The 26,532-nt window shown below is 40.7% G+C and overlaps 1 protein-coding gene across 6 annotated transcripts in view; it reads left to right on the forward strand.

Moving 5' to 3' along the window:
- The window catches only part of myo16 (myosin XVI), a 149,958-nt gene that overhangs the window by 90,885 nt on the left and 32,541 nt on the right, over positions 1-26,532 (forward strand). For all 6 annotated transcript variants that reach the window (XM_034693375.1, XM_034693379.1, XM_034693376.1 and 3 more), the window contains exons 14-26: positions 1,714-1,819; positions 2,698-2,815; positions 5,538-5,685; positions 6,262-6,379; positions 8,990-9,107; positions 9,849-9,920; positions 11,920-12,061; positions 12,795-12,867; positions 17,909-18,061; positions 18,199-18,399; positions 22,191-22,266; positions 23,324-23,520; positions 24,262-24,342. In XM_034693375.1, the coding sequence (XP_034549266.1) occupies positions 1,714-1,819; positions 2,698-2,815; positions 5,538-5,685; positions 6,262-6,379; positions 8,990-9,107; positions 9,849-9,920; positions 11,920-12,061; positions 12,795-12,867; positions 17,909-18,061; positions 18,199-18,399; positions 22,191-22,266; positions 23,324-23,520; positions 24,262-24,342 (1,603 nt within the window). The remainder of the gene's footprint in view (positions 1-1,713; positions 1,820-2,697; positions 2,816-5,537; positions 5,686-6,261; positions 6,380-8,989; positions 9,108-9,848; positions 9,921-11,919; positions 12,062-12,794; positions 12,868-17,908; positions 18,062-18,198; positions 18,400-22,190; positions 22,267-23,323; positions 23,521-24,261; positions 24,343-26,532) is intronic.

Below are 26,532 nucleotides of genomic sequence, written 5' to 3' on the forward strand. Positions count from 1 at the left end.
TATATATATATATATATATATATATATATATATATATATATTATTGGTTATAGAGTCTGACCACTGCAGGAAGAAAAGACCTGCAATATCTCTCTGGGAGACAACGCGAGGGAAGAAGTCTGTCACTGAACGAGCTACCGAGTGTTGTCAAGGTCTCCTGGAGGAATCATTATAGGGATAATTCCTGTGTTTATATCACTGCAACATGCAAACACAACAGTACAAAGTAATACAGGCCAAATATTATTACATTATAAGAGTCATGTGATGTTGTTGTGACTTGTCCATGAGCTGATAGAGGTTTGCTCGTCCTAACTGACAGACAAATCACAACATCACACGGCTCTCATGAAGAAAACTGCAGGGTGCTTGTAGTCCAAACATGTGGCGGCACAAAGAAAACACACTGGTCTAGTAACAAGAACTGTCTTACAAAGCAATACAACTTGCAACTGAGACAAGAGGTAGAGAGTATATAGAATAGAGTGTATAAAACATGGACATAGTCTCAGTGATGTCACCAGTTGGTTTCTGATGAGCTGTTTTAAAGCTGATCGCCATGTTTGAAATGCTGATTCAGCCTAAGCTTTGGTCAGCCTGGGACTAATAAGGTAGAGATGAGGTGAGTGTTATATCCCCAAAGTTGGTCAGGGGATGAAGGGGAGTGACAGTAAAATTAAACTAGAGGAGAAGAAGAAAGGGAACTAACTGTAAGCAAAGGTTTTATTTAAGGAAAGTAAGGAAAATGGACCAGTTAAAACAAGCTTCTATCAAAAACAGTAACAAAAGAGAAGCCAGACTACCTTAAACAGAGACCAAAACACTCCTAACTAAAATGCATTAACCAAAAACAAGAAATAAACAACAAAGTCACAGGCCTCGAAGTAAAAACACACTCCTTCCACTGAAGGAGCAAGCACTAGTCACCAGAAGACATCTAAACATACTGGCCCTAGCTGCCTTCTCTCTCCTGCTCAAATACTCAGCTCCTGATTGCCAATTAGGGACAGGTGTGTCCAATCACCTGCAGCTGCAATGAGGCTCAGAGCCACACCTGTAGAAAGTACAGAGGAGGGAGGGAGAAGGAACACAAACAGCACGACACGTAACAGTGAGCTTTTAGCCCCTAATTATGCAAATATTAAGGTCCTGTCTAAAAGTTGTCCCAAAAAACCTTCCTCCTTGTATAGTGTGTACAAAAGAAGCAATGAATTATTCGGACTAGGGTTTGAGTTTTTTTGCACACAATATAGGTTGTAAAATGTATGTTGATGAAGTTTTTCAGCCAGCCTCAAGTGGACACTAGAGGAACTGCAATTTTTTTGCACTTCCGCTGCTTTTTAAAGGACTCTTACTCTTAATGGACAAGTGGATGATACTTGATGTTTCTAACCAGACTGCACAAGCCTCTTGCCAGCTGTAAAAAGTTCTGAATGTTTATTTGACGCATATGTTTGAATGAAAAAGACCACGAATTTTGTCCTCTACACATATGTTTAGAGCTTATCCAGAAGAATTCCCTTAAGGGTCAGTATGAACAGAAGGCATGAACACAAAATTCAAATATGTGTTGCTTTTAAAACAGCCTGGAAAATTCTAACAATCCTGCCTTTTAGGACACAAAACATTAGAGACACTATAAAACAACACCAAAGGCATATATTACATTAAATCTGTATTTCTCTCCCTCTCTCTCTCTTTCTATCTCATTAGTGGTGAAAGTGGTTCTGGGAAAACAGAAGCCTATAAGCACATAGTGCGACACCTGACAGCCCGCTCCAGCCCCAAAGGCCTGGCATTGGAGTCCAGAATGAAACATGTAAGTATGTGCGGTGATCGGGATGTGTTAACCTGAAAGCTTATTTACCCGGACAGCACTCCAATGTTCCAGGTATTAGTTTGTATCATAAATATAACTCTCGTGTGTTCTTGAGCAGACAGAACAGACTGAATATTACATCCTCTCTTACTGTACCGAACTCTGTGTCATCTTTGATGAAGAATCAGCCAGCACACCGTGTACGGAGGTAGTGTTCATAACGGTGTTAGGGTGTCCTGCTGGTCTTCTGTCGCTGTGTTGGAGGAGAGAAAGGATGTAGGGATTAGGACCGCAGAGTGTGGGGTCTTTCCTGGTTGTTTCTTTCTCCATTGAATCGCTTTTTTTCTTCGCTCTCACACTTTTTGTTCTGAATCGTTATCAAAAGCACACGACAGAACCATTTATGCATTAATCTTTGGTTTGATCCATTATTTTTTTATACCTACCCACCTAATGAGGAAGTATTGATGAAAGGAACCTAATAGAACACAGTCAACCACAAAACCCCTCCATAGCCCCTCCATCATGTTGTGACATTTTCACTGTGCTTTCCAAACGATCCCCCTCCTCTCTGCTCGGTCTATCAGTTGGTTAACAAAGCAGTGTGTAGTGAAAGAGCGCTGTTCTGATGAAGTCATCGTTATGTAGTCAATAAGTGGGTCAACTCTCTCTCTGATTATCCGAGGACACAAATTACTGAGGACCCACATAATGGATGCACATTGACATCTAGTGGTTGACTGTGGAATGCAATCAGAACCTGTTAAAAAGAGACTTTATGCCATTTTTATCTCGGTGTTTCTGAACAGCATCATAAAAGTCTATTTCAGGAATATTCCACTCAACTGGTGATGTTTCCTTTTGTGTGATTAATGCAGGTTAACTGTATCCTGGAGGCTTTTGGTCACGCAAAGACTCGAAGAAACAACAACTCAAGTCGCTTCATCAAGCTGCTGACCATCCAGTACTGTGACAAAAGGAGGACTCTGCTCAGAGGTATGCACCTGTTCTATTCTCATGTAGAACTCCATGTGATGTGATTTTTTGTAGAGTTTACTTTCATATTTCTGAAGCAGTGACTTTATTCAACAGTAAAGACAGAAGTTGAGAGCAAATACTTGATTCTTCATGAAGTATACATAAGTGGTCTTATTCTGTAGTCAAAGACCCCAAATTGAATCTGACTTTACTTCTGAATTTTAGGATTTGTGACTCGACTTAGACCCGGACTCTGATGATTCAGATTCGGACTCAACCTGGACTTATTTACTTATAATGACAGTTTCTTTTTTTTGTCTGCGGCTTGAATTATATTCCATCCATCCATTAACTTGACCGCTTATCCCATTAGGGGTCACGGGGGGCTGGAGCCTATCCCAGCTGGCTCCGGGCGGAAGGCAGGGTACACCCTGGACAGGTCGCCAACCTATCACAGGGCTAACACAGAGAGACAGACAACCATTCACGCACACACTCACACCTATGGGCAATTTAGAGTGATCAAACAACCTGGTGAGCATGTTTTTGGACTGTGGGAGGAAGCCGGAGTACCCGGAGAGAACCCACACATGCACGGGGAGAACATGCAAACTCCACACAGAAAGGCACCTGCCCGACCGGGGTTTTGAACCAGGAACCTTCTAGCTGTGAGGCAACAGCGCTACCCACTGCACCACCGTGCAGCCTCTCGAATAATATTAATAATAATAATAATAATGATGATAATAATATTACATGTTATTTAAAAGCGCCTTTCTAAGCACTTAAGGACACTTTACAGAGAGGTTTAAAAACACAATAAAAACAACATGATAAAATAAATAAAGACAACAAGCAAAGTGACACCAAGTTAAAATGAAGCAGTGGAAATCAAACAGAGAATGTGGATTGGAACAGATGGGTTTTGAGTTTTGATTTGAATAGGGGAAGTGAGTCAATGTTACGGATGTCTGGTGGGAGTGAGTTCCAGAGTTGGGGAGCAGAGCTTTCAGTCGCTCTGCTCCCCATGGTGGAGTCTATTCAGTTTTGTGTAGACATCTACGTACCTGTTTACATTCCGTCTAGTTCAGCAACAGTTTGCCAGATTGCACAAAAAAGCGTCCTTAAAAGTGTTTGCTTTACAAGATTTTTTTTTTATTATTGGATTTTTTTAATTGACTTCATCACATTAAAGGCAAACAATATAAATGATACATACATAATGAGGGGGGAAATGTGAATACACAATAAAGCCAATTTTTAGGTAAAAGAACCTTTTCTGGAAAAAACAAAACAAAAGACAGACAAAAAGAAAAGAAAAGAAAAAAACTTTACAAGATTTTAAAGCAAATGCAAGCAACAGTAATTCAGCATGTTTGATATGTAAAAGAACCATCAAGGAGAAGACTGGAAAAAAAATCAATCTTTACCAGGGAGGCACCCAGGAAGGTTAGTAATATGCTTAAGTTTCTTGTACTGTTAATGTTAGCAAGCTGCCAGCCAATGGTAAAGATCCAAGACGCTTGATCAATTCAAATTCTGCAGAAACAAAGAGTGTGTTGCTATATTAACCCTCCTGTTATGTTTGTTTCTCTGGAACAGTAATACTGCATATTCAATTATCCAAAAGTGTCAGAACCCCAAAAAATCCCAAATCCTCCCTAATTTTGAACTCCTTTACGAACCATTTAAATCCAGATTTGGTCCATTGGTGTTTTTTAATTCTCACAGATCATGGTTCAATGAGGATAACTCACTTGTTTTTCATTAAAATTTATATTAAAACTTTTGTAATGTACATTAGAAAGCCCTAAATATAAATACAGTAGTTTTATGTGACATCGGGGTTTTTTTTATTCTATTTTAAATTTAGAATTTTTTTATTTTTATGAAGTGATGTTGATAAATTAACACAACTCTTCTTCTGTCACATGCTGCCCAGATTTTTATGCTGCATTTAGCTGATTTAGAAGGCATATATTGCCCAAAATAGACTTTAAGAAGGGTCAGTTTGACCCGCAACATAACAGGAGGGTTAAGAGAACCGCGGTCATGTCTTGTCTCTCTTCAGCTGTTCTATCCATTAAAGGCCAAAATGCCCCAAAATTATAACTTAAAAAAAAGAAATTAAATGTGTTTTCTACTCATCCGAAACATCCCACACAGTCAGTCAAGTTTCTTACAGTTAATAGTTTAGACTGAGACAGTGGTCTCCCATATAAATCATCTTGGGGACTTAACTCAATTCGGACCTACTCACTCACAACTGGGGCTTAGATAATGAGAGCTCTCTCAGAACTTGAACACCAAGGACTCCAGACTCGACTTGGACTACAGGTTTTATGACTCAACTACAACACTAGCATACATTGTGCTTTAGTTTGATGTTCTAAATGTAAAAATCCTTGTCAATGAAATACTAAGTGTAATGCTTCTTTATTTTCACAGTCTTGATTGTTTATTTTCTGCTTGTAGTACTGAGACATTCAACACCTCAAAGCCACTGTAATGCTGTATAAAAGCTGTACACAAAAAGACCAGCAGGGGGCAGTAAAAGCCAATGACTCCATGCTCCATCTCCTCAGGCCTGCTTACCTCATTTCACCTCGGTTAATTTGATCACTCGGCACGGACCTTAACAAGTGCCAACAGAATGAATGTCCCGTAATGTCACTATGAGCACTGTTGAAGTGTCACTGTCTCACCTGTTACTGATGTAAAAACACATTTGATGTTTTAGCTCGACTGTATACGTACATGTTGGAGAAGTCTCGCCTGGTGCACCTTCCTCCTCACCAACACAGCTTCAGCATCTTCTATCTGATGGCTGAAGGCATGTCGCCCGAGGAGCACAGCGCACTTTACCTCAGCAACGTCCTGGCTCATAGGTATGTAAAGGTCAGGGAGACAGAAGGTAAAACACAAAGAAAGAGACATATTTATAATTTAAAAAAAAGAATCCTATCAATAAAACCGTGCATGCTTTTCTTACTTGAATGTACTTTTAATCTGTTTGTGTTGCTCTTCTCTACTCATGCGTGTTCTTACTTGCAAACTGACTGTGAGTGACTCTGACTGTACTGTTTTCCACTGTAAGCCACCAGTGTGATAACCACTGACCTGAATCGCTCTGTTTTGGAGCTCGAATGGCACACCAGCACCCCCGGCCTCACACAAACCCACTGTATCTGTTTGTCGTGAGTGTGCTTGATCTAGCTCTGCAGACTCAAATCCTTGTTTCCGCTGCCTCCTTTAAGTTACATGCACACAATGTAATTCTGCACACAGCTACTTCAGAATATTTTCCTTTTAGGTTGTAATGTTCCAAAGATAAGCACATAAATTCCTGCTGAACACACGGGCAGATGTTTTGAACCTATCACTTCACTCAACTCTTCCACTGTTTTTATAGATTTTTTTAATCTAGTGTTTCACATTGCCCCATCTTTCTGTCTCTACTCCAGGTATCTTGGCGGAGGACTTCCAGGGGAGAAAGCTCCAGTAGCTACAGCTTCTACCCAAAGCAGGGAGCGCCTCGCAGCAGTCAAACAAGCCCTGCGAGCCCTGGGCTTCAACAAGCAGGTATTGATTGACTCCTGCTCAGCCCTTTTATTCAAAGGTTGTTGACAGCAGGGCGCATTCAAAGTGTTGATGTTAGAGAACCTGAAATCACTACTTATGGGGTTATTGATAGGATGCACCTGAGAGTTTAGCTCCCTGGAGTCACACCCTGGATCTTACTGATGAAGCAGGCACAAAAAGGAGTCCTCTGAAGTGCAAAACAGCCACATGAGAAACTTTCCCCTCTCTTTGACGATCTTACCTTATGCAGAACATAAGTAATAGTTATTTTATGAGTCAATAATCTAAATAATCTGCTGGATAATGACACAGTAAGTTGTAACTTCACAAATTGATGAGTATGGCACACACTCCCTTAAATAATTGACTACAGTCTACACTCGAGGGAAACTGCAGGCTGCAAGGAACACAACAAATCAAACAACAGATGCAGATTTGCAGATATTTCCAGCTTCCTGATTTGGTACTTATCAGGTTTTAATGACCTTTTTAAGACTTCATGAAACATGACCACATTGGGTGAACCAGACTTTGATTCCTGCACTCAGCTCTTATGTATAGCGTTGTACAGTCTGTCCTGAACACCACCAGCCGTGTCCCCGGCCCATTATCAGCTTCTATTCTTAGACCCACAGTCAGCATCTGTCAGCAGCGAGTGACCACCATCTCACCTTTTAATCCAGCAGCAGTAAATACACGCAAGCAAAGCGTAGGGGACAGAGGGAGAGCGGTAGATAGTGGTAGTATCAGAGGGTTAGTAGTGTCCGACGGATAAGACAGAGCGACTAAGGGACTGAGGAGGGAATGGGGGGAGTAGCAGTGGAAGTGATGGACCACCCATTGGTCTTCTGTCTAAGTCTAATCAAGGGACGACTCCGAGTCCAGACCCAAAGGTCAATCGTCATTAACGCTCCCCAGCGCTCCTTTTTCTTTCACCAGCTCCCATTCTTCTCCTTCTCCTAAGAGTGGGGGGAGTCTGTCTGTGTATAGAGTGTCAGACAGAGACTAATGCACATGTTTATCTCCCAGATATCAGCTTCAGTGTCCTGCCTTGAGAGAGTGCACGCGCATATATATATATTCACACACAAGCACACATGTAAACTCAAACATCCCCCTCTTAGAGAATCAGAGCTGTGTGTGAGAGAGAGAGGGAGGGAGGGAGGGAGGGAGGGAGGGAGGGAGAGAGAGAGAGAGAGAGAGAGAGAGAGAGAGAGAGAGAGAAGGAGAGAGGGGGTATTCTGTTAAGCGCCCTCTAGTCAAGGGCAGAGAGGAAGGGAGAGGGGGGACATGGAGGGAGGGAAGTGTGTGAATGAAGGGAGGAAGGTTGAGGGGTCAGAGAAAAAAAATTTGCTAATTTTCTGAATGGTATAAACGGCCGTGATTATCATAAATCTGCAAAACATTGACATCAATGCCTTCCTTTATTTTCTGTAACATTCAGTCCAAAACCATTCATCCCTACCTAATGATTAGAATTAGATTAAAATTATTTGAAGCTTGGTTTGCTGTCACGGGATTGTTTGTGATTAACAATGTGATTATTTGACTTTCCACTGATATAAAAGGGCAGCTTATTTACTCTAGATTATTTTATTTTTTTAACTTTATTGTTGTTTTGTAACAAATATATATCAAACAATTCAGACAACTTAAGACAGACAAGGTCATCACGAGTGAGGTAAAATGTTTGACATGAAATACCATATAGTCAATACATAAGGGAAAGAAATAATAATAATAATAATAATAATAATAATAATAATAATAATAATAATAATAATAATGATAAAAATTATAATGACAATAACAATAATAATAATAATAATAACAATAATAATAATAAAATAGATTAGCAAGAATTAGAATAAAAAAAATTTGAATAGTAAAAATAGTAATAATAATAATGATAATAAAAACAATAAAAATAATTAATAATAACTAAAATAATAATAACAATAATAATAAAAGCAACAATAATCATAATAATACTAAAGAATAATAACAACAAAAACAAACATAAAATAATAATAATAAATAATAATAATTATGATTAATATGCGTATCATTTATTATTATTATTATTAATATGACTAATAATAATAATAAAAATGATAATACTAACAATAATAATAATAATAATAATAATAATAATGATAATAATAATGATGATAACAATAATAAGAAAAATGATGAATACAATGAATACATATTTTTAAAATAGTGGGGTGTTGGAATGGGTTGCTCAACAGTATAAATGTCCAGTTCCTAAGTGTCAAATCATTTCTTTTAAATCCTTAAGGTCCCGTTAATTCACAGGAAAATGGAACACAGCAAAATACATGTAAATACTGACATCATTGTAAGCTCTCACAAGTGTTTCAGCTCCTCTGATATTTGTCCCCTTTTTTCAGCTTATCTACTTTTTTAGATTTAAAATTTACAGTTCAATTTTAAAATTTCTGTCAGGAATTTTGAAGGCATTGGCCTCTTCTTCTTTTTTTTTTTTGGGTCATCAAACCTTCTTAAATCTTATGTAAATCTACCTGTATCTCATATTTTTTGTTCATCTATCTATCTAATCCCTCCCTCTCTCTCTCCCTCTTTTAGGAGGTTGACTCAGTGTTCACACTGTTATCTGCAGTGCTCCATATCGGGGACCTGCGTTTTACTGCACTGACAGATGCCGATACAGCCTTCCCCTCTGACCTGCAGCTGCTGGAGAGAGGTCAGTGCACCTATCACATGACCAGGGTCACATATCCACCTCGTGCGTGGATCGTGGAACGAGGAGGAAGGGTGCATCACACCCACTCATCGTGTTTACCATGTCGTCATCGCTCTCCCCCTTTCTCCCTCCTGTGGAGTTCTGTTTGGCAGCTTGCCAACACTAGCTTAAGTCCAGACAGTCACCTGTTTAAGAGCCCTTTCTTCAGCCTCAACATAACCATGGCGATGAGAAAACGCTGCTGTACACACACTTTTCTTCTGTACTGGGGTCTGTGTTTTTCTCTCGTTCTGCTTTGCTCCCTCATTATGCAACCCCTACACACGCTCCTGTGACCCCTCACCTCGCTAAGTTGGTAAACAAATGACATCAGTGCCCGAACTGGAAGCAGTCAGTTGTTGTCGGGGAGATGTGATGTCAGAAGTAGTGATGTCAGCAAAGGGGTTCTGGCTGCTGTCACCTGTTTTTGCTGCTTGTTTATGGGCTCTGCTCAGAAATCCATTGATGACTAATTGCTGCCAGCTCCACAGATCGATCAGACAGGAATGATCCACAGCAGAGCTCAGCTTGATGTGCTGGCAGCGTGATATCATCGTCAGAGCCGGAAGAGCAGATGGAGTTGTGGGATGTTATCAGTGCTACCTTTCTGACACTTCCTCTCAGCTACTGTTGCTTTGATGTTTTTCATCCTGTCACATAATTCACACCAACGGTTCCTCTTACTTTCTCTCTGTCTTACAGTTGCTGGAATGTTGCAAGTGTGCTCCAATGACCTGAGTACCGCCCTCACCTCTGACATTCAGTACTTCAAAGGTATCCTCTCTAAGGCCAGCTCTATCAATTGTCCTTTACTGTTCCATTTACAGGAATAGACTCAATTAGTCACACTATTTATCAACTGACTTATCTAAACGGCAGAAAAATGCAGAGGAAAAAATCTGAACTCTTGACTTTTGATAAAGTGCTGCATCTTAAACTAGCAGTACACCAGCAGGCTGCACTGTTGAGCACAGTGCTAAGGGAATCAGGCTAAAAGATCAAAGTTTAAGCATTATTTTAAATGACATCAAGACCTCTTAATGGTTGGTGAGCAGAATACATTTTTATGTGTTTATTTGCACACATACAAGATTGCAGAAGATCTGATTAGAAAATAAATAAGAAGGGTGTGTCAGGGGAGGGCAAGAAGCCACCAGGCTTATACAAAAAGACCTCACCTTTCTTAAGAATCACAACTACAATCAAAGCACACAAAAACAACAATAAGAACAGGATCTAAGCTAATCAATCAAATAACGGATGATACAGTATATTGAAATTATAAAAACAGGGAAAATGAATGATATAGTATTTATATACTCCTCCGGTCTCAAACTATGACGCCCAAGCGGAAGTGTCATAAACTGCAATTCATCGAGAATTTCCTTGAGGCTGGCTGCAGAAACACCGGAAACCACATAGACACCAATTCAAAAAAGACGAACTTTACAGCATTAATAAACATGTTTACAGCCTGGTTCAAAAAACTGCTTGGCTCTACGTAGCCAATCTCTCTGTCGGCACACACTGTAGGGGGGTGAATTTTTTTCTAACGCGACAGTTCAGAAGATATTAAGATTACAAGTTTTTGCCCAAATAAGGACATGACTGACTTGACTCTCAGTCGGGAACACATAGCTGTTGGCTATGAGGCTCAAACTCCACCTCTTTACGTCACACTCTGCCTGGTTGAGTTCAGCATTTCCAATATGGCTGCCTCCGACAATAGGCTTCAAAACAGCGCTCAGGAACAGATGGGTGATGTCATATGGATACTACGTCCATTATTTATACAGTCTATGTTATATATATATATTTTTTTTAATTTGACCTTTATTTAACCAGGGGGAAAAAAAGGTACTACAATTTTTTTCAAGAGCGTCCTGGCCAAGATAGGCCGCCGCACAGTTCACATAGTTTCTGACAGTGTAGCCACATCAACAAACATAATACAAGACATTTTGAGGACATTTTAATACATGTCCTAACAGAATACAACAAAATGAGTTTCCAAATTATCCAACATCATAAGTACATCAGATATTACAAATAAAAAAAAAATAGAAATATAAGCTAACTAACTAACTAACACACCGCACATTTAGTTTGATAACCGTTTCTTTTTAATAATTCTAATGATTACTTCCTCTTAACAAAACTATTTTATCATTCCATTATTGTGCACCATGATGTCTCAGAGAAAACTGAATTTGTTCTGTTAAATTAAGGAAGATATAAATGATCAACTTGTCTGGTAGAATCATTATGAATTTTGAGGCTGATACAGGTAACAACATTTAAGAATTTGAAGGAACATGTGAAAATAATGGCCTGTCATAGAAACATGTTTAAAGAACCCCTTCTTGTATTCAAATTCCATACAAAAGCACATGTTTCGTATTGGAAAATTAAACAATTATCCTTTCACTTGGTCTCTACTTGAAAAATAAAGTGGCAATACTGCTGAAGTATTTGTAAAACACCTCAAATATATCTTTTTATACAATCTGTAATAAGCCAATACATATTTATGCTAATACCTATAATAATATCAAACTAAGATTTATTGCTTATTTATTTTACTGATATATTGATATTTAAAAAAACAAAAAAACAACAACATTGGTGTTCCTTCATCAAAAATAATGAATATTTGAATTATGTTTAGAAACATTTTCTTTAAGAAAAGCTTAAAATGTATGGATGTTATTTGTTGAGATTAGAAAGAAACATTGGGACATTTATTAACGTTACTATCTCCTTATTGTGTCAGGTGATGTGATCACTCGGCGCCACACAGTGGAGATGTCAGAGCAATACAGAGACCACCTTGCCAAGGCCATCTATGGACGCCTCTTCAGCTATCTGGTCAACAGCATGAACGACTACCTACAGGGACAAGACGACAGCATTGGGTATAGCTGTGTGTTTGTGTGTGTCTTTGTGCACGTGTGTGCATGCCTCTAGGCTTATTCAATGTAAAACCGCTATTGAGATTTCTTTGGAAGTACAGGGCGTTGACAAGCGTTACCACAAACACCTCCAGCGAAGTATATCTGTCAGCACACAGGAGCAGTCACTGTTTCAAGGCCTCAGTGACAACACTGCTATTGTAACATGACACAGAGTTTACAGTTTGAGGTTTGTAATATTTTACATCACATGACATTCACAGCTGGGCACGCATACTGAACAAGAACATGCTGAACAACAGGGCCGAGACAGAGGACACATCAATAGTTCATGTGAAGGTCTTGTGCACAAAAGTTTAACCACACACACACACACACACACACACACACACACTCACATTCACATTCACGTCTAGGTGGAGGCCACGGGATCCTTGGTGTTGTTGATGTTGCGAAGTCTTATCACATAGATAACCCGCATTCCATCTCTTGGAATGTGTTTGTGCTTTGCCTTGTTTACACACCAACCACAGAATGTAATAAATTTGTCAACAACCCTACTTACACATGGCACACCCCCCTTTCAAATGTGCTTTTGCTCTTTCACACACTCTTAAACACACAAATACACACACACTGATGATGGTAAGACACAAGCAAGCAGAAACAACCTCACGTTGATCATGAAGTAAAAGTCACATCAAAAATAAACTCTTAATCTGTTTATTCCTTTCAGAGATCCCGCCTTGGAAATTGGGATCTTGGACATCTTTGGGTTTGAAGATTTTCAGAGGAATGGCTTTGAGCAGGTGGGACATGATTTATATTGATTAGATTTCCATCAACCTTTCCCCCACAAGCAAAGGAACACAAAAAAGCTGTTTCTACTTCCCTTTCAGCTGATTCACCCACCAAATACATTTAAGACATCCCCTAATGATCATTATTAGCTCAAAAGGCTGTCTTCTCCTGGCGAAATCGCTCTGAATACTTTGCTGTCTTGTAGTTTCAAACGGATCATAATCTAATCACTCAAATATTCGGGGGCTGTTTTCTATTTTGGCGTAGATATTTTCGTCTGTAATTGTAATGAACGAGGTGAGGTCTGCGGCTGACTGTGGCGTGACTCTCAGCTGTCCTCAAATGAACTGACACAATGACTGCCTGTGTGGGAGAAGTCAAAGCGAGTTTCAAACCAGTGCGTGTGTGAGTGTGTGTGTGTGTGTGTGTGTGTGTGTGTCTGTGTCTGTGTGTGTGTGTGTGTGTGTGTGTGTGTGTGTGTTTTTTTATGTGTGAACCTCATTCTCGCATAAATGAGTCATCTGAGATTTTAAGGGTTACAGGATGATTTAATTTTAATTCTTGGGCCCACAACAAAGACTCATTACCAGCACATTTTCAATAGCCAACATTTGTTTCAAGATTTCACTCTGTGCACATTACTTTAAGATGCCAATAGCAAGTATGTAATAGCGCTCAGTAACACTTGGAGCCTGACAAGAAGCACATCAATAGAAGTTTTAAAAATCCAATATCAAACAACCAATAAACAGTGTTTAATCGTCTTCATAACACAATGCAATGGCTGGCACTGAAATGGCAGTAAACTAAATGACATGTTGGAACATTTTTGGATCAGTGTATAGTCATTCTTTCTATCTTCTGCTGTGTAATTGTTTTTTAGGCACCAACAGATCAGCGTGTCTGTAATGCTTGGTTATCGTCGCATTGTCAGTATGTCTTTATTACACTGCACAGTGTACAGACTACAGCATGTGGCGCTTTATAGTGCTCACCTGTTATTGGCTGTAAATCTGTCATGTGCTCATCAAGCATGCACTCTTAATAGACTACTCCATTGTAGTACCAGCAGGGATCACGCAGACAGGGTTGTTTACTACCATGTTTGTGTGTGTCTTTGCGTGCGCATGTGTGTGTCTGTGAGTTGTCTCAGGGTGTAATTCATAGTGCTCAAGAGGCTAAGCACTTATTCCTGCTACACAGAGCTTACGTTCCCTCCCTGTGGAGCTCCCAATCTCCTCGTAGCTTTTATTAAGGCCAATGTGTGTTTGTCTTTGCTTTCTTGTAAGTGTCAGACTTTAGTTTATGAGTGTACGCGTGTGTTTGTGTGTGTACGCGTGTGTTTGTGTGTGTGTGTGTGTGTGTGTGTGTGTGTGTGTGTGTGTGTGAGTGGGTGTGCTAAGATGTCACTGGCAATTCTCTTCCTCTGGATGTTCTCTAATCCAAGTGGAAGCGAAGGATTGTGTGACCTCTTCACTTCAGGTCACAAAGAAGGCAAAAACAAGTGTGAGGTGTGAAGAGCGGGGAGGAAGCCTAGAAAACAAGAACCAAGACTTTCTATGTCTTGCAGGCGTCGACATTGTCTCTTTCCATCTGACATCTCCTCCATTGTTGCTGCTGAGCTTTCTATTAATACCAACCTGTGTAAATAACACACATACACACCACCCGCAGAATCAAGGAAGCAAGGATGCAAGCTCTGAATAAGCAAACATGCTGATGCTTTAGTAGCTTTGTGGCACATCAGTGGCACACACAACCCCTTCACACCCGTGATATGTTTGTACACACATGATTACGTACATGCAGACACATTCACAGGCACACCTCACATGCACTGCGTGATCGGGGTCATTAGCGCTTGTTAATTAGAGCTGTGTTTGTCAGGGGTGTGTTGTACCTGCTCAGCACTTTGCTAATGAGCTAACTCAATCAACCACCTGCTGGGACTAAGCCTTTAATGTACTCCACTGGCTTGAAGACGATGAACAGACAAACACTTAGGGAAGAAAAACAAGACTGCAGCCAAGACAGAGCGACACACCTCAGATCAGATATCTGCAGGCTGACAGAAGATATATGGGTCACAGTGCTGTTCTGATACAATCGCATGACAGGCTCCATAGAGGAAAAGCAAATCTGTTGTTTATATGTGAACATTGAACAGGAAGCCTTTCTGTAAGTGGATTAATCTTGTAAGTATGATCACTGGTCACCCCACAGCCAATATCTGAACCCATTGGCTATGGTTTGATGAGGATACATGCCTCTACGAATGGTAGCCAACTTTTAGGTATTTCAGTGTAGCCACCAATTAGCAATAAACATCCACCAGCCAAGGCTTCTTTTCCTGTGTGCTGTATTGTTTACAGTCTTAAGGCGTTGTTCGACCGCTGGAACTTTAGCCCGGAACTAGGGACTTTACCCCTGAACTATGTGCATTTCAACTGGAGGAACCAGGGTCTAAATTTAGCCCCTGCTTGTGGGGTAGTACTTTTCAAAGGTCCTGGGACTTTCGGTTGAACGTAACGGTGTTTGTGGAGTTAACACAGTTGTTGAAACACAGGGAGTTTCCTGGAAATCCTAGTTTATTTTTTAGTAAGATTTCAAAATATTATTTAATTTTTTTTTTTTCTCCATATGTCACTGGCCTGATTTGCACAATCCACCCGGGACTTCAGCCCGTGGTCGAAACGCAGACAACAATGGGGGGCATAGGAACCTTTTAGTTCTGGGGAAAGTAGTTCTGGGGGCTAAAAGACCCCAGAACTCTTGGTAGAAATGCACCTTTATTAGCAACTTCAGAGGCAACTGTGTGTACAGATCAAAATATCCCCTCCAAGTATTTCTGCACATTAAACAGTCATAAATTAGTTGGCTATATTTCCCAGAGCAGGGCCTGTTTATTTGTTTAAGGTGAGTCTCAGTTTCACTGCAGATAGGTAGTTACACCGAGGCTTCACTTTGGCTTAGTCCAGTAGTATGATAATAGCAATAATGATAATAATAATAATAATAATAATAATGATAATAATAATAATAATAATAATAACAATAACAATAATAAAGATAAAGATACATTCATTTTGTAAAGTGATTTTCAGGAACTTAAATACACTGAACAATAGTTAAAATAAAAGATATTACAACAGGAAATATATATATTTATAAATAAACAAACTGATTTTTACTTGCAATTGATGGGTCTAAGTTTGTAGAAATAAGTAAAAATTCAAGCTTTATTAGTTTGTCCTCAAAGGGGAAATAAAATAACTTTAAAATGTTTGCTTTTGAATGGATGTCAAATTGATAATTACTGATACATTACAGGAAGCTTGGAAATCTAAACTCTAATTGGCTTACATGACACAGCATCAAACAGATGCACTTGGATACCATTCAGTTTTCAGAGATCGTCATCAGATTACAACTGGTGGGAGCCGGGATGTCATTATGGAGTTTTGCGCTCTGCCTGCTTTTGCTCTCTATACTTTCTTTTTTTTAACAATATGTTTATTGAGTTTTTTTAGTAATTTTCAAAGACACACAAGTACAATTAAAGAGATTGTAAGTAAAAAAAAAAAAAATCAAATATATATACATACATATGCACATATATACACATCTATAAAATAAAGGGGAAATATATATAATAATACAAGGAAAAAAACAAACAAACAAACAAGCAGAAAAAAACTTAATTACAAAATGTTACAACATTATTATTTATTTATCACTAATATTCTGTCCGAAAACAATTTCTGCAAAAACGACCAATATTACAGACATTGCCAACTCCTTCCCAGCCTTGTTCAAGATGTGCGACAAATCCTTATCCTGAAGAAAATTAATAAATAGGCCCCAGATACCATCAAATAATTCTTGTTTGTCCTTAAGTGTGTATGTTATCTTTTCCAGATCCAAGCACAGAGACATTTCATTAAACCACTGTGTAATACTTTGGGCCTAAACCATTCAGTGCTTTATAAACCATCAGCAGGATTTTAAAGTCTATTCTCTGACAGAGAGGAAGCCAGTGTAGGGATCTAAGAACTGGAGTGATGGGATCAACTTTTTTGGTCCTTATTAGGACTGCAGCCGTCTGATGGACTTTTTAGGGAGTCCTGTAAAGACCCCGTTACAGTAGTCTAGTCTGCTAAAGATAAATGCATGGACGAGTTTTTCTGTTTCCTGCTGAGACATAAGTCCTTTTATCCTTGATATATTCTTAAGGTGACTTTCTCTATACTTTCTGTTTTCCTACATTCATCAAAGTCAGTAATCACACTGCTAAGAGTAGCAAGGCTGTATTTGAGCACTGAATACGACAGCTTTTATGTAAGACGCCGTACATGAACTCAGGAGTACAAAGAAGAAGGCATCAAAATCAAATCCGGAGTTGAAAACAGGGCCATCCCTCACAAGCACAAGTGTGACAGGTTCATTCCTCGACTAGAGCACTGTAAGACTTTTTGTTCAGCTTTGTGACACATTCGGGTTCAGGAAAAGTTTAAACAGGCCTTGCTGTTACACTCCGATGTCCTGTGTTGTTCCACCTCATATTCTACGTTTTTGCTCATTACATCAATGTGACAAGCCACACTTGAGGCTTCCCCCCCAGAGCTACACACACACGCATGCATGCATGCACGCACACACATACACATACAGAGAGACAAGCAAATCCATTTTTACTGTCTTTCTCCTGTGCTGTGATTGGTCAACTGCTGGGTTAGGGAGAGTTCATGCGTCCCAGCAGGAGCACTTTGTCCATGTTCTAAAAAGGGCCTACATGGGGACATGCATTACTATGTATCATGCATGAGGTGTCTCTATTAACTGCTCTCATAGTTTCAGGGTCAGATGTTTTCAGAGCTGTCAGCTCATTCCTGTCCAATTGACTTCACTGTTAGTGCCCACTGCAGGAGTGTTTGTTTATTTTTTTAAAAAACAGACACATATCACTTAACCTCTGAGGAGAAGCCTCATAATGAGCGTGCCGAGGTGTGTGCTTCAGGTTGATGTATGTGATTTGTGTGTGCATTCCAGCTCTGCGTGAACATGACCAACGAGCGGCTGAGGCAGTACGTCTCTGAGGTGCTATTCCAGCAGGAGCAAGCTGAATGTCTACAGGAGGGCATCGCCATGGAGACTCCACGCTCCCACAACAGCCAGTCAGCTGTTTTGGACTTCTTTCTTCAGGTACTATACACATCTGGTTTAGACTGACATTACTGTAAGGAATAACAGTTATTATTACCCTTTCGCCCCACTTCCCTGCATTTCTCTATTATCTCCATCCATAATGTCCCAAAACATTGTGTTCTTTCTCCCTCCAGAAGCCTCAGGGACTGCTGTGTGTGTTAGATGAGGAGAGCCAGAGTCTCAGGCCAGCAGAGCAGACTCTGTACAAGAGGCTGTCTACCCAGCTGGACTCAAATCCCACTCCCGGCCTCTCTTTCACAACTAAAGATGGCAATGGAAACCCCCCACCCAAAGACCAGGGTCCAGCTTTCACTGTTAGCCACTATGCTGGACAGGTCTGTCTGTTTTTCAGAAAGATATATACACACACACACAGAGGCAGCAGGACAGGACCTTATAATTTGAATCCTGTTACAAACTGTCATTGCAACTGTGTTAAAGCTGGGGTTTGTAATCATACTGGATAAAATGATCTTTATGTCCTGATGGCAATCAATACATAATGTGTTCCTAAAAAAGAGTGAAAAAAAACTGCTATCTACAGCCGGAGTAAACCTGGGAAAACACCAACCATCACCGTTTTTTGGCTCCCCAAATTTTAAACCAATCAAATCCCGTCCAGCCGTTCTGCCCTCCTCCTGCGCGTACATTTCCCCGGCGTGCACTCCTCCGAGTCCCCGTCTCCTGCCTCTACTTCCCCTGACTCTATTTACTGCCCCTCTCACTCGTCCTCGGGCCTGTCCCCTCTGACCTGATGAGGTGCTTTGCTCAGGACTGTAGTCCGGATAAGAGTCTAAAACGCTCTCACCAACAAGCAGAATAATTAATGACGTTCAGTAAGTCCTACAGAAAATATATATTTATTGTAGCGTCCGTCCGGACGCTGTAGTGATGACGAGCTGATTGGTGAACACGTTGATCTTTAATAACCGGTCACTGTCGGACGTGATCACGCCAACCAACAAAGCAACAATCAATGTTTGAATGAATGAAGAACTTCTCCTCTTGTCTCTCCTCTCTCCCGCTCACACACTCTACACCTCTCCTGATGCCTTCACTGACTGTCAACACTGTAGGAATTAAGAACATCTACACTGAACACGTTTAACAAACAGTAGAGCTGTCACAGTATTATATGTGTTATAACTTTTCTCCTGATATTGTGTCACCGGTACAACTGGATAATGCTACCATGATAGTAGTGAGTACTAACAGCAGCCATGTTTGTTTGTGTTTTTAACTTTCACTACGAGAATGTTTTGGTGAGGACCTGTTTTGAATCAGTCACCATCATATGGTCGAGAATCAGCGGCGCTCGTGCATGTGAGCGGGGGGGGGGGGGGGCGTCATTTTGGAGGAGCTCTGAGGGAGGAGGGGAGGGGTTAGACGGAGTCATGAGGAAAAGCTACATTCAAATTCATGCTGGTTTTCCGAGACTACCAACGCTAGCTTTAATGAAAGTAGAAACATCCTGGATTCTGTTAGTGTCTTATTTCCTCTCACAGTCAATTAAAATAGGTTCTCTTTCCAAACTCTCACAACTGTAGGAATAATGACAAAGCTGTATTTTCATTTAACCTTGACACCTTATACTGCATCAACTTTAAAAGCTTAGCTCTGTCCTTCATTATGTTTACTGCACCCAAATGTGACAGTTGACAAAGCAACTTTTTGTTCCGACCATCTCATTTGCCTGTAAACCCTCAACTGCACTGCATCAAGGACGCAGGAACATGTAAAAGCAAAAGTGTTTACAGCTTCTCAATAATATTTTTGCATATCAACAGAGTCATGTTTTGCTTTCTATATATTTGTTGTCACCGGACAGGAAGTTGCCGACTTAACGAAGAAATACAGTTTGCATCTGGTCCACTTAATGCAAACCAGTTTACAGGAAAGAGTACTAAAAACCATAAAGCTTTAACAGTGATGTAACCATGTTCAAAGATTTCAGTTGACATACTGTAGCTTTGTAATAGCTATTAAGCAGAAATTATGAAGCTGAGACTCTTTATTTTCTACTACTAGAATCTAAAATCAGAGCACAAACATGTTTCGATCATCAACTTTAACATAAAATTAGCTCTTTCACAAACTCAAACCCATTATAACAAAGCTAATTGCTCAACAGACCAAAAGGGCATTTTTGCCTTTATTGATAGGACAGCTGAAGAGAGACGGGAAATGTGGGCAGTAGAGAGCGGGGGAAGACATGCAGCGAATGGTTGTGGTCGGGAGTCTAACTGGCGGCCTCTGCGGTGAGGACTATAACCTCTGTATGTGGGGCGCTTAGACCACTAGGCTACCAGCGCCCCCCTAGGTTACTTTTAAGAATGCTCTTAGGCAACTTATGTTTTAGTCATTTAAGCAAATTGTAATTTTTTTTAAGTTGTATTTTGGGGGTATTTTGGCCTTAATGGATAAAACAACGCAAGGAGCAGAGAGTGGGGGAAGACATACAGCAAATAATCAAGGCCGGGAGCCAAACCTGCGACCACAGCAACAAGGACTACAGCCTCTGCACATAGGGCGCACGCCCAGACTTCTAGGCCAATGGCACCCCGCTTAAGCGAAATCTTAACTCCTATGCATTGTAGGCTGTCAAGTTAACCAGACACAACTTTATCTCCATTTTCTACATCAAACTCTGCCAAACCGTACAGTGCTTCAAGATGCCAGAATTTTAGCATTTGCCAGTAATGGGAGCTACAGCACCTGCTAGTGGGCTGTGCTACAGCTTAAAACCTATATAAGATGCGACTTCAGGCATACTATGAGAAAAATTAAACGACTATTAAATCTGGTGTCGACTAGCAAGGATGGTTAATCGTTTGTTCAACTAAACAAGCACCTCCCAAGTCACACTATTGTATGTGTATGCAGGTCGCAAAAGATAAGAGTGATGTCATGGTAAGGTTACAAACAAACAGTGGTGGACAAAGTATAAAAGCTTCATTACTGAAGTCAAAGTATAGATCCTCCATGTCAAATATTACTCCAATATAAGTGAAAGTTGTTCAGTCAGATTATTACTTGAGTTAAAGTAGTGAAGTACTTGCTTTTAAAAATACTTAAGTATTCAAAGTTCTTCTTAAAAGATATCAAAATGTTGTGTTTTCACAATATATCAGTGTAGTGAAGAATACATAGGAGTACATTCTGTTAAATTATGTTTATTTAGAAAGAAATACTTGAAATCTCTAAAAACTATACCATGGAATAAAAACAGAAACTAAGTTACTCCAAGCACAGACAACTTAGTTTGAAATGTTCATCTGGAATGAAACAAATGTTACGTAGCTCAACACACTTTCTCAGGTTGGACAGTGAATGTTTGTATGTTTGGGCAGAGTGGAAAACAGGGACAACATTTCAAACGATGCGTATAATTCTTCATTTCAAAAACCTCTAACAAGGGCTGAAGCTATGAACATGGATTCTCAGGTGGAGAATAATAGCCACCATTACCACCTCTATATGAACTGCCTGATCTGAGTGAAAGTTGTTCTGTGTTTGCTCCACGTTCAACCGTGGGATCAGATTTCAGAAAAGAGAAGGAAATTCATGAGCTGACTTCAAAGCAAAAGTAGTGAGTAACTAGAGCATTTGATAGAAATGTAGTGGAGTAAAAAGTAAAATAATTGGTGAATGTAGTGGAGTAAAAGTAATAAGTTCCCTAAAAAAATAATTCTCAAGTAAAGTACAGATACTCAAAAACTGTACTTAAGTTCAGAACTCAAGTAAATTTACTTTGTTACAGTCCACCACTGGTTACAAATATTCACTTTTCTCTACAATAGCAACCTCCTCTGTAGAGTGAGCTAAGCATAAACTAACCAGTGATTAAAGAGGTATGTATTTAGGTAAAGTAAACAGGCTGCCACTGATGAAAAACATACTAATAGATCTATGAATTTTGACATAGCAAACATTGTGTTGGGGAAAATAGAAAAAAAGATGTTGACACTTCTGTGTTAGATCAATCCTTGTTGTGTCTTATTTCTGTATCCAAAGGACCCCAGTTGATGCTTACACAAAGAATTTGGTGGTTAATTCATGACTTTTTTATGTATCCTGAAAAAAAACATGTTAAGTGATTGTCCACATATGATTTATGTTTCACCAGATTTCATATGACTTCACCGGATCCCTCACAAGAAACAAGGACTCCCTTCCTCAGAACCTCTTGTTTACGATGAAGTGTAAGTACCCAATGAAAAGCAAGCCTCGGAGCACATTGTGGCGTCAGAGCACACTTTATCACAAAGATGCACTCTTGTCTAAACCAACAGCACACAGAACCGCTCTTTGTCTAAGTGTGGCAGTGTTTGTACGTGTGTGCGTGTGTGTTTCATCACATATGCAGCAGACAGCCCCGTCTGTGTGTATATTGTCTATAGAAGGTGCCAGATGTGGGGTGTTGTGGTTAGCTGCGCACAGGGCCGCCGTTGTGTGACTGCCAGGCTAGCATAACGTCCAGCAGCCTAATTGCTATAATTCCCATGATGAGGTTAATCTTCTAAAGGCTAGCCCTTCACTCACACTTGGCTGTTGTCCCTGCGTCTGCCCGAGTCGATGTGTCACTGCCATTCGTCTGCACACACACTGACAAACATACTTGGTTTCCACTTATGGGTTTCATCCCCTCCTGAATTGTAGTTTAAGCCTGAAAGCTGTTAGAGGGGTAGAGTGATCCATGTAGATCTATGTGTTCAGGTGGTGGCAGTGATTGCTTTAAATGAAAAGACAATTACTCCTGGAGCCATATGTAATTAAGTCCTTAAACAAGTCTTGGTCTCATGTTTGTTTTCCTTTGCTTAGTACGCCTACCTGCCATCATCCTCTCGTTCTCTTTCTGTGTCTCTCTCACCCTCTCTCTTTCTCTCAGCATTGTAGATGAGAGCCACACGCCCACGTTCACACACATGTTGTTTGGCTTTCTGAATGAGCTCATTGTTGTTGTGGTCCGCTCCACGTGTTGTGGAGTGGCATGGTCCACCCCCTCTTGTTGCCAGACCGATTGTTTACATGAAGCCTGACTTCATGCCCTCCCCCTTTACCCACCCTCGCTCCTTCTCTGACGCTTCTCTCCTTCCTTGTTTTCATTCTATTCACTCCTCTTCTCCTCCTTTCTTTCCCTCTATCTGTCCATACCACCACCCCCTTATTTCCACCAATGATGTTGCTTCTTTTCACTCTCTTTTATTTTTTCTTACCCACACTTTCTCCTTCTCTGTGTATGTGCTTTGTGCCCTGCAGCCAGCGAGAGCGTGTTACTGCAGCAGCTCTTCCAGTCCAAGCTGACTCAGACTGGTTCTCTGGTGCCAGCTGCCCAGGGCCGTGCTGGTCTGAGAGGGCCTAAAGCCGCTCTGTTGCTCCACAGGATGCCATCAGCCTCCCTTGTCACTGCCAACACCGTCTCCCAACAGCCCCGGAGGTACCATGACCTTACCAAGGTACAGTCCAAAACACTGTTCACAGAGCACAAACAACACGTGCACCACACATGACCATATTTTGTCCCTGCCAATAAAGATTTTGTTATTTCTATTGAAATGTCCCCATTAAGATGCATTCTTCTCTTTATCTCTATGTATAAACCCCTGGAAAAAACTCTAGGAGCGTGCACATGCAGTCATCAAACACCAGAAAAAACTGCTCCAATAAACCAAGGCATATTTTCAAGTCTGTCCCCATCCTGATGTCTTCATTTTGTATTAAATCTGATGTTTTGAAAGCATATTGTACCAACGCACATGTGTGAGCGAAAACACTCGCTAGTTGTGTAACCTCAAGGTTTCTGCCTGGTGTCTCTGTGGCTCATTAGCCATCTAGAAAGCAGGCTTACATAAGACCCCTTTCACCTCCCTGATGTGTCCCAGCAGCCTTTTACGGTAACATTAGGTGTTATTGCAGTACCACACTGAGCATGGGACAATAAATACGACAATAAATGCCACGGGTCGAGTTCAACCGTAAAGTATATGAAACAGAATAATTGGTACTGACAGAAAAGTGGTCTAATGGGACTGTTTAGTGTGCACTGCAATCACCTTACACGGCATCAGAGACTAACAGATTTTCAAGTGTCTCAAGTGAAAGCCACACCGGCTCAGTGTCATGTAGTATGATGTTTTTATGAATCCATATTTGCTCAGGTATCTCATATCAACTCTTTGTCATATCTCTGTTTTCAGATCTTGAAAAAGAAAGGCTCAAGCTCCTTCCTGCAAAGGTTAGAGCGCTGTGGGCCAATCACAACGGCAGTCCAGCTGAGAGTAAGAACCTTTTTCCCTCCACTTACCGCACATGTGTAGTAGCTGCAAAATAGGTCTCATCCAGAAGAGGGTCTCTGAGTCAAAGTATGTGTACTTGGTTCTTTTTCCGTTTAAGGTAATTATGGGCAATTTGCCATCATTTACGCTGCACAGCAAAAGGGTCTGAATCTGATGCAAGTTTCTTACGTTTGCATTTCCCCTGCTTGGTTTTTCCTCCCGTGCTCCTGAAGCAGAATAGGAAGCACTGCAGGTTTGACTATATCATTCAGAAGTGTAAATATCTGTATCTGTTCAGGCAGGATCACCCTCTACAAACAATAAATAATTCATATGCAATAAGTTATATTTGGCGCAATTAGCAAAGCCTGAGGTAGGGAGAGCACACTATCCTCTCTTTCATGTGCAAACAGGAAAAGCCAAGGCAGGGAGAGCAGCGGCAGCAAAGACCCACCTAACCCCCTCATATCACACTGGTAAAATCAGACACAGCAGAAAGGAGGTGCTGGGGTGGAGGCGACTTGCAAAAGCGGTTTGCAGGGGAAGTAGCTAGATTAGGCAGTCTAAAGCAGTTTGAATAGAAAGCCCATTTTGCTATTTGCCATTTGGATGCGTAAATGTTCAGCTGAGCTGTCAGCTCATCAGGGCTAGCGTTAAGAGCAGCTGATGTTTTGTAACTCTGTGGACTGTCTAAACTAACATTATGATCAGGTTGGCATTGATTCAAGTAATGTAATCCAGTCCATAGGTAACACTACCTGTGGCTTAATGCATGCTTGTGCAGCTTAAGCTACTGGAGTCATGTGCTGAAAAAGTGGTTTTCAAAATAGACTGTACCATTTACCAAAGATGGTACCCAATCCTTACATTGGATTTCCACCAGATCTGTATCTGGTCAGTCTTCGATCTGCTGCGGTCTGGCTCTGTGCTCTCTCCTCTATGAACACCCACCAGTTGGGTTTTCAGAATGGAGCATGGTGCAGGACCACCAAACAGCTAGAGTCATGTGACCAAGGTCATCCAACTCCTCTCCTCATCCATGATGTCTTTATTGGCCTCTGAAAATCTCTGACCTGTTGACTCCAGGCCTGGCTCCGCTCATTATGACGGTTTGTTGTTGTAGTTAGGTGAAATACAGTCTAGCAATAATACAATGTGTTTTATTCTGAAAATGAACCGGATGTCTTAATTTTCAGAATAAAACATATGGAGTCATCGCTAGATCCAGTTTTGGTGTCTGAATTCCTGTCCCGCTCGATCTGCTCTGTTGAGATCTATGCGTTGTGCTCCGGCATGCGGCATCCAGCAAAATAGAAGTCTTCAGTATCTGATCCGGAGGGCTCCGGCGTGCGGGAGCAGAGACACAGCTGGAACTCAACAGAGTGGATCCAGTGGAAGTTAAAACATTGACCAGAATAGAATCAGATCCGATGCCATGACGGATCAGAGATGGACAAGACAAAGATCTGTTGGAATTCAGCCGTTACATGTTTACATCAGTAAAAACTGAATAAACAACTGAGCTCTGCATCATACTTTGAATACATGTGTTCATTGATAAACTTTGTGATCATGTTTTTATTGGATCATCGTTTTCCCTTTTCGTAGACCTTTCAAAGTTTCAAATTATCAACACTTGTGCACAAAAGTTAGCCTTTGCAGCAATTTTGACCTAAGAGCTATTCAGAGCAGAGTTCTGTGATTTCATAACTATATAAAGCAACATTTAATATTCAGTTAGAGGAAAGCGGTTCAGTGTCGGCTTGTGACGCAAGGAGGCTGAAATATCGCCCAGAGAAGCAGCACCTTTGGTCTGAATGAATCCAGTGTGTTGCACAATCAGAGTTGTGGGTTTGCGGTCGATGGGTCCCTGAGGGATCAGCAGAGAAGGAGAGAGTGGGCCGAAGAATGATGCCGTACCAAGCCAAGCATGAAGCCCTCCACATGAATGAATGAACAATGAACAACAACCACTGTGTGCCCTGCGTACTCATTTGTGTGTGTGAAATCTGCCAGTGACGCTCATAGAAGAGGGATGAGATGGTAAGTATTGTGACCGGAGGTATGTAGAGAGAAAACTGACGTCAGTTCAAGGAGTGGTGAAGAAGCAGATGTAAGTGTTTACGTGCATCTGGATGTGAGGTTTGATGTGTGTGTCTGCATGGCCTTGGATGAAGCATCAATGGATTCCGA

The sequence above is a fragment of the Notolabrus celidotus genome, chromosome 10 (genome assembly GCF_009762535.1).
Source record: "Notolabrus celidotus isolate fNotCel1 chromosome 10, fNotCel1.pri, whole genome shotgun sequence".
In the NCBI taxonomy this organism is placed as follows: Eukaryota; Metazoa; Chordata; class Actinopteri; order Labriformes; family Labridae; genus Notolabrus; species Notolabrus celidotus.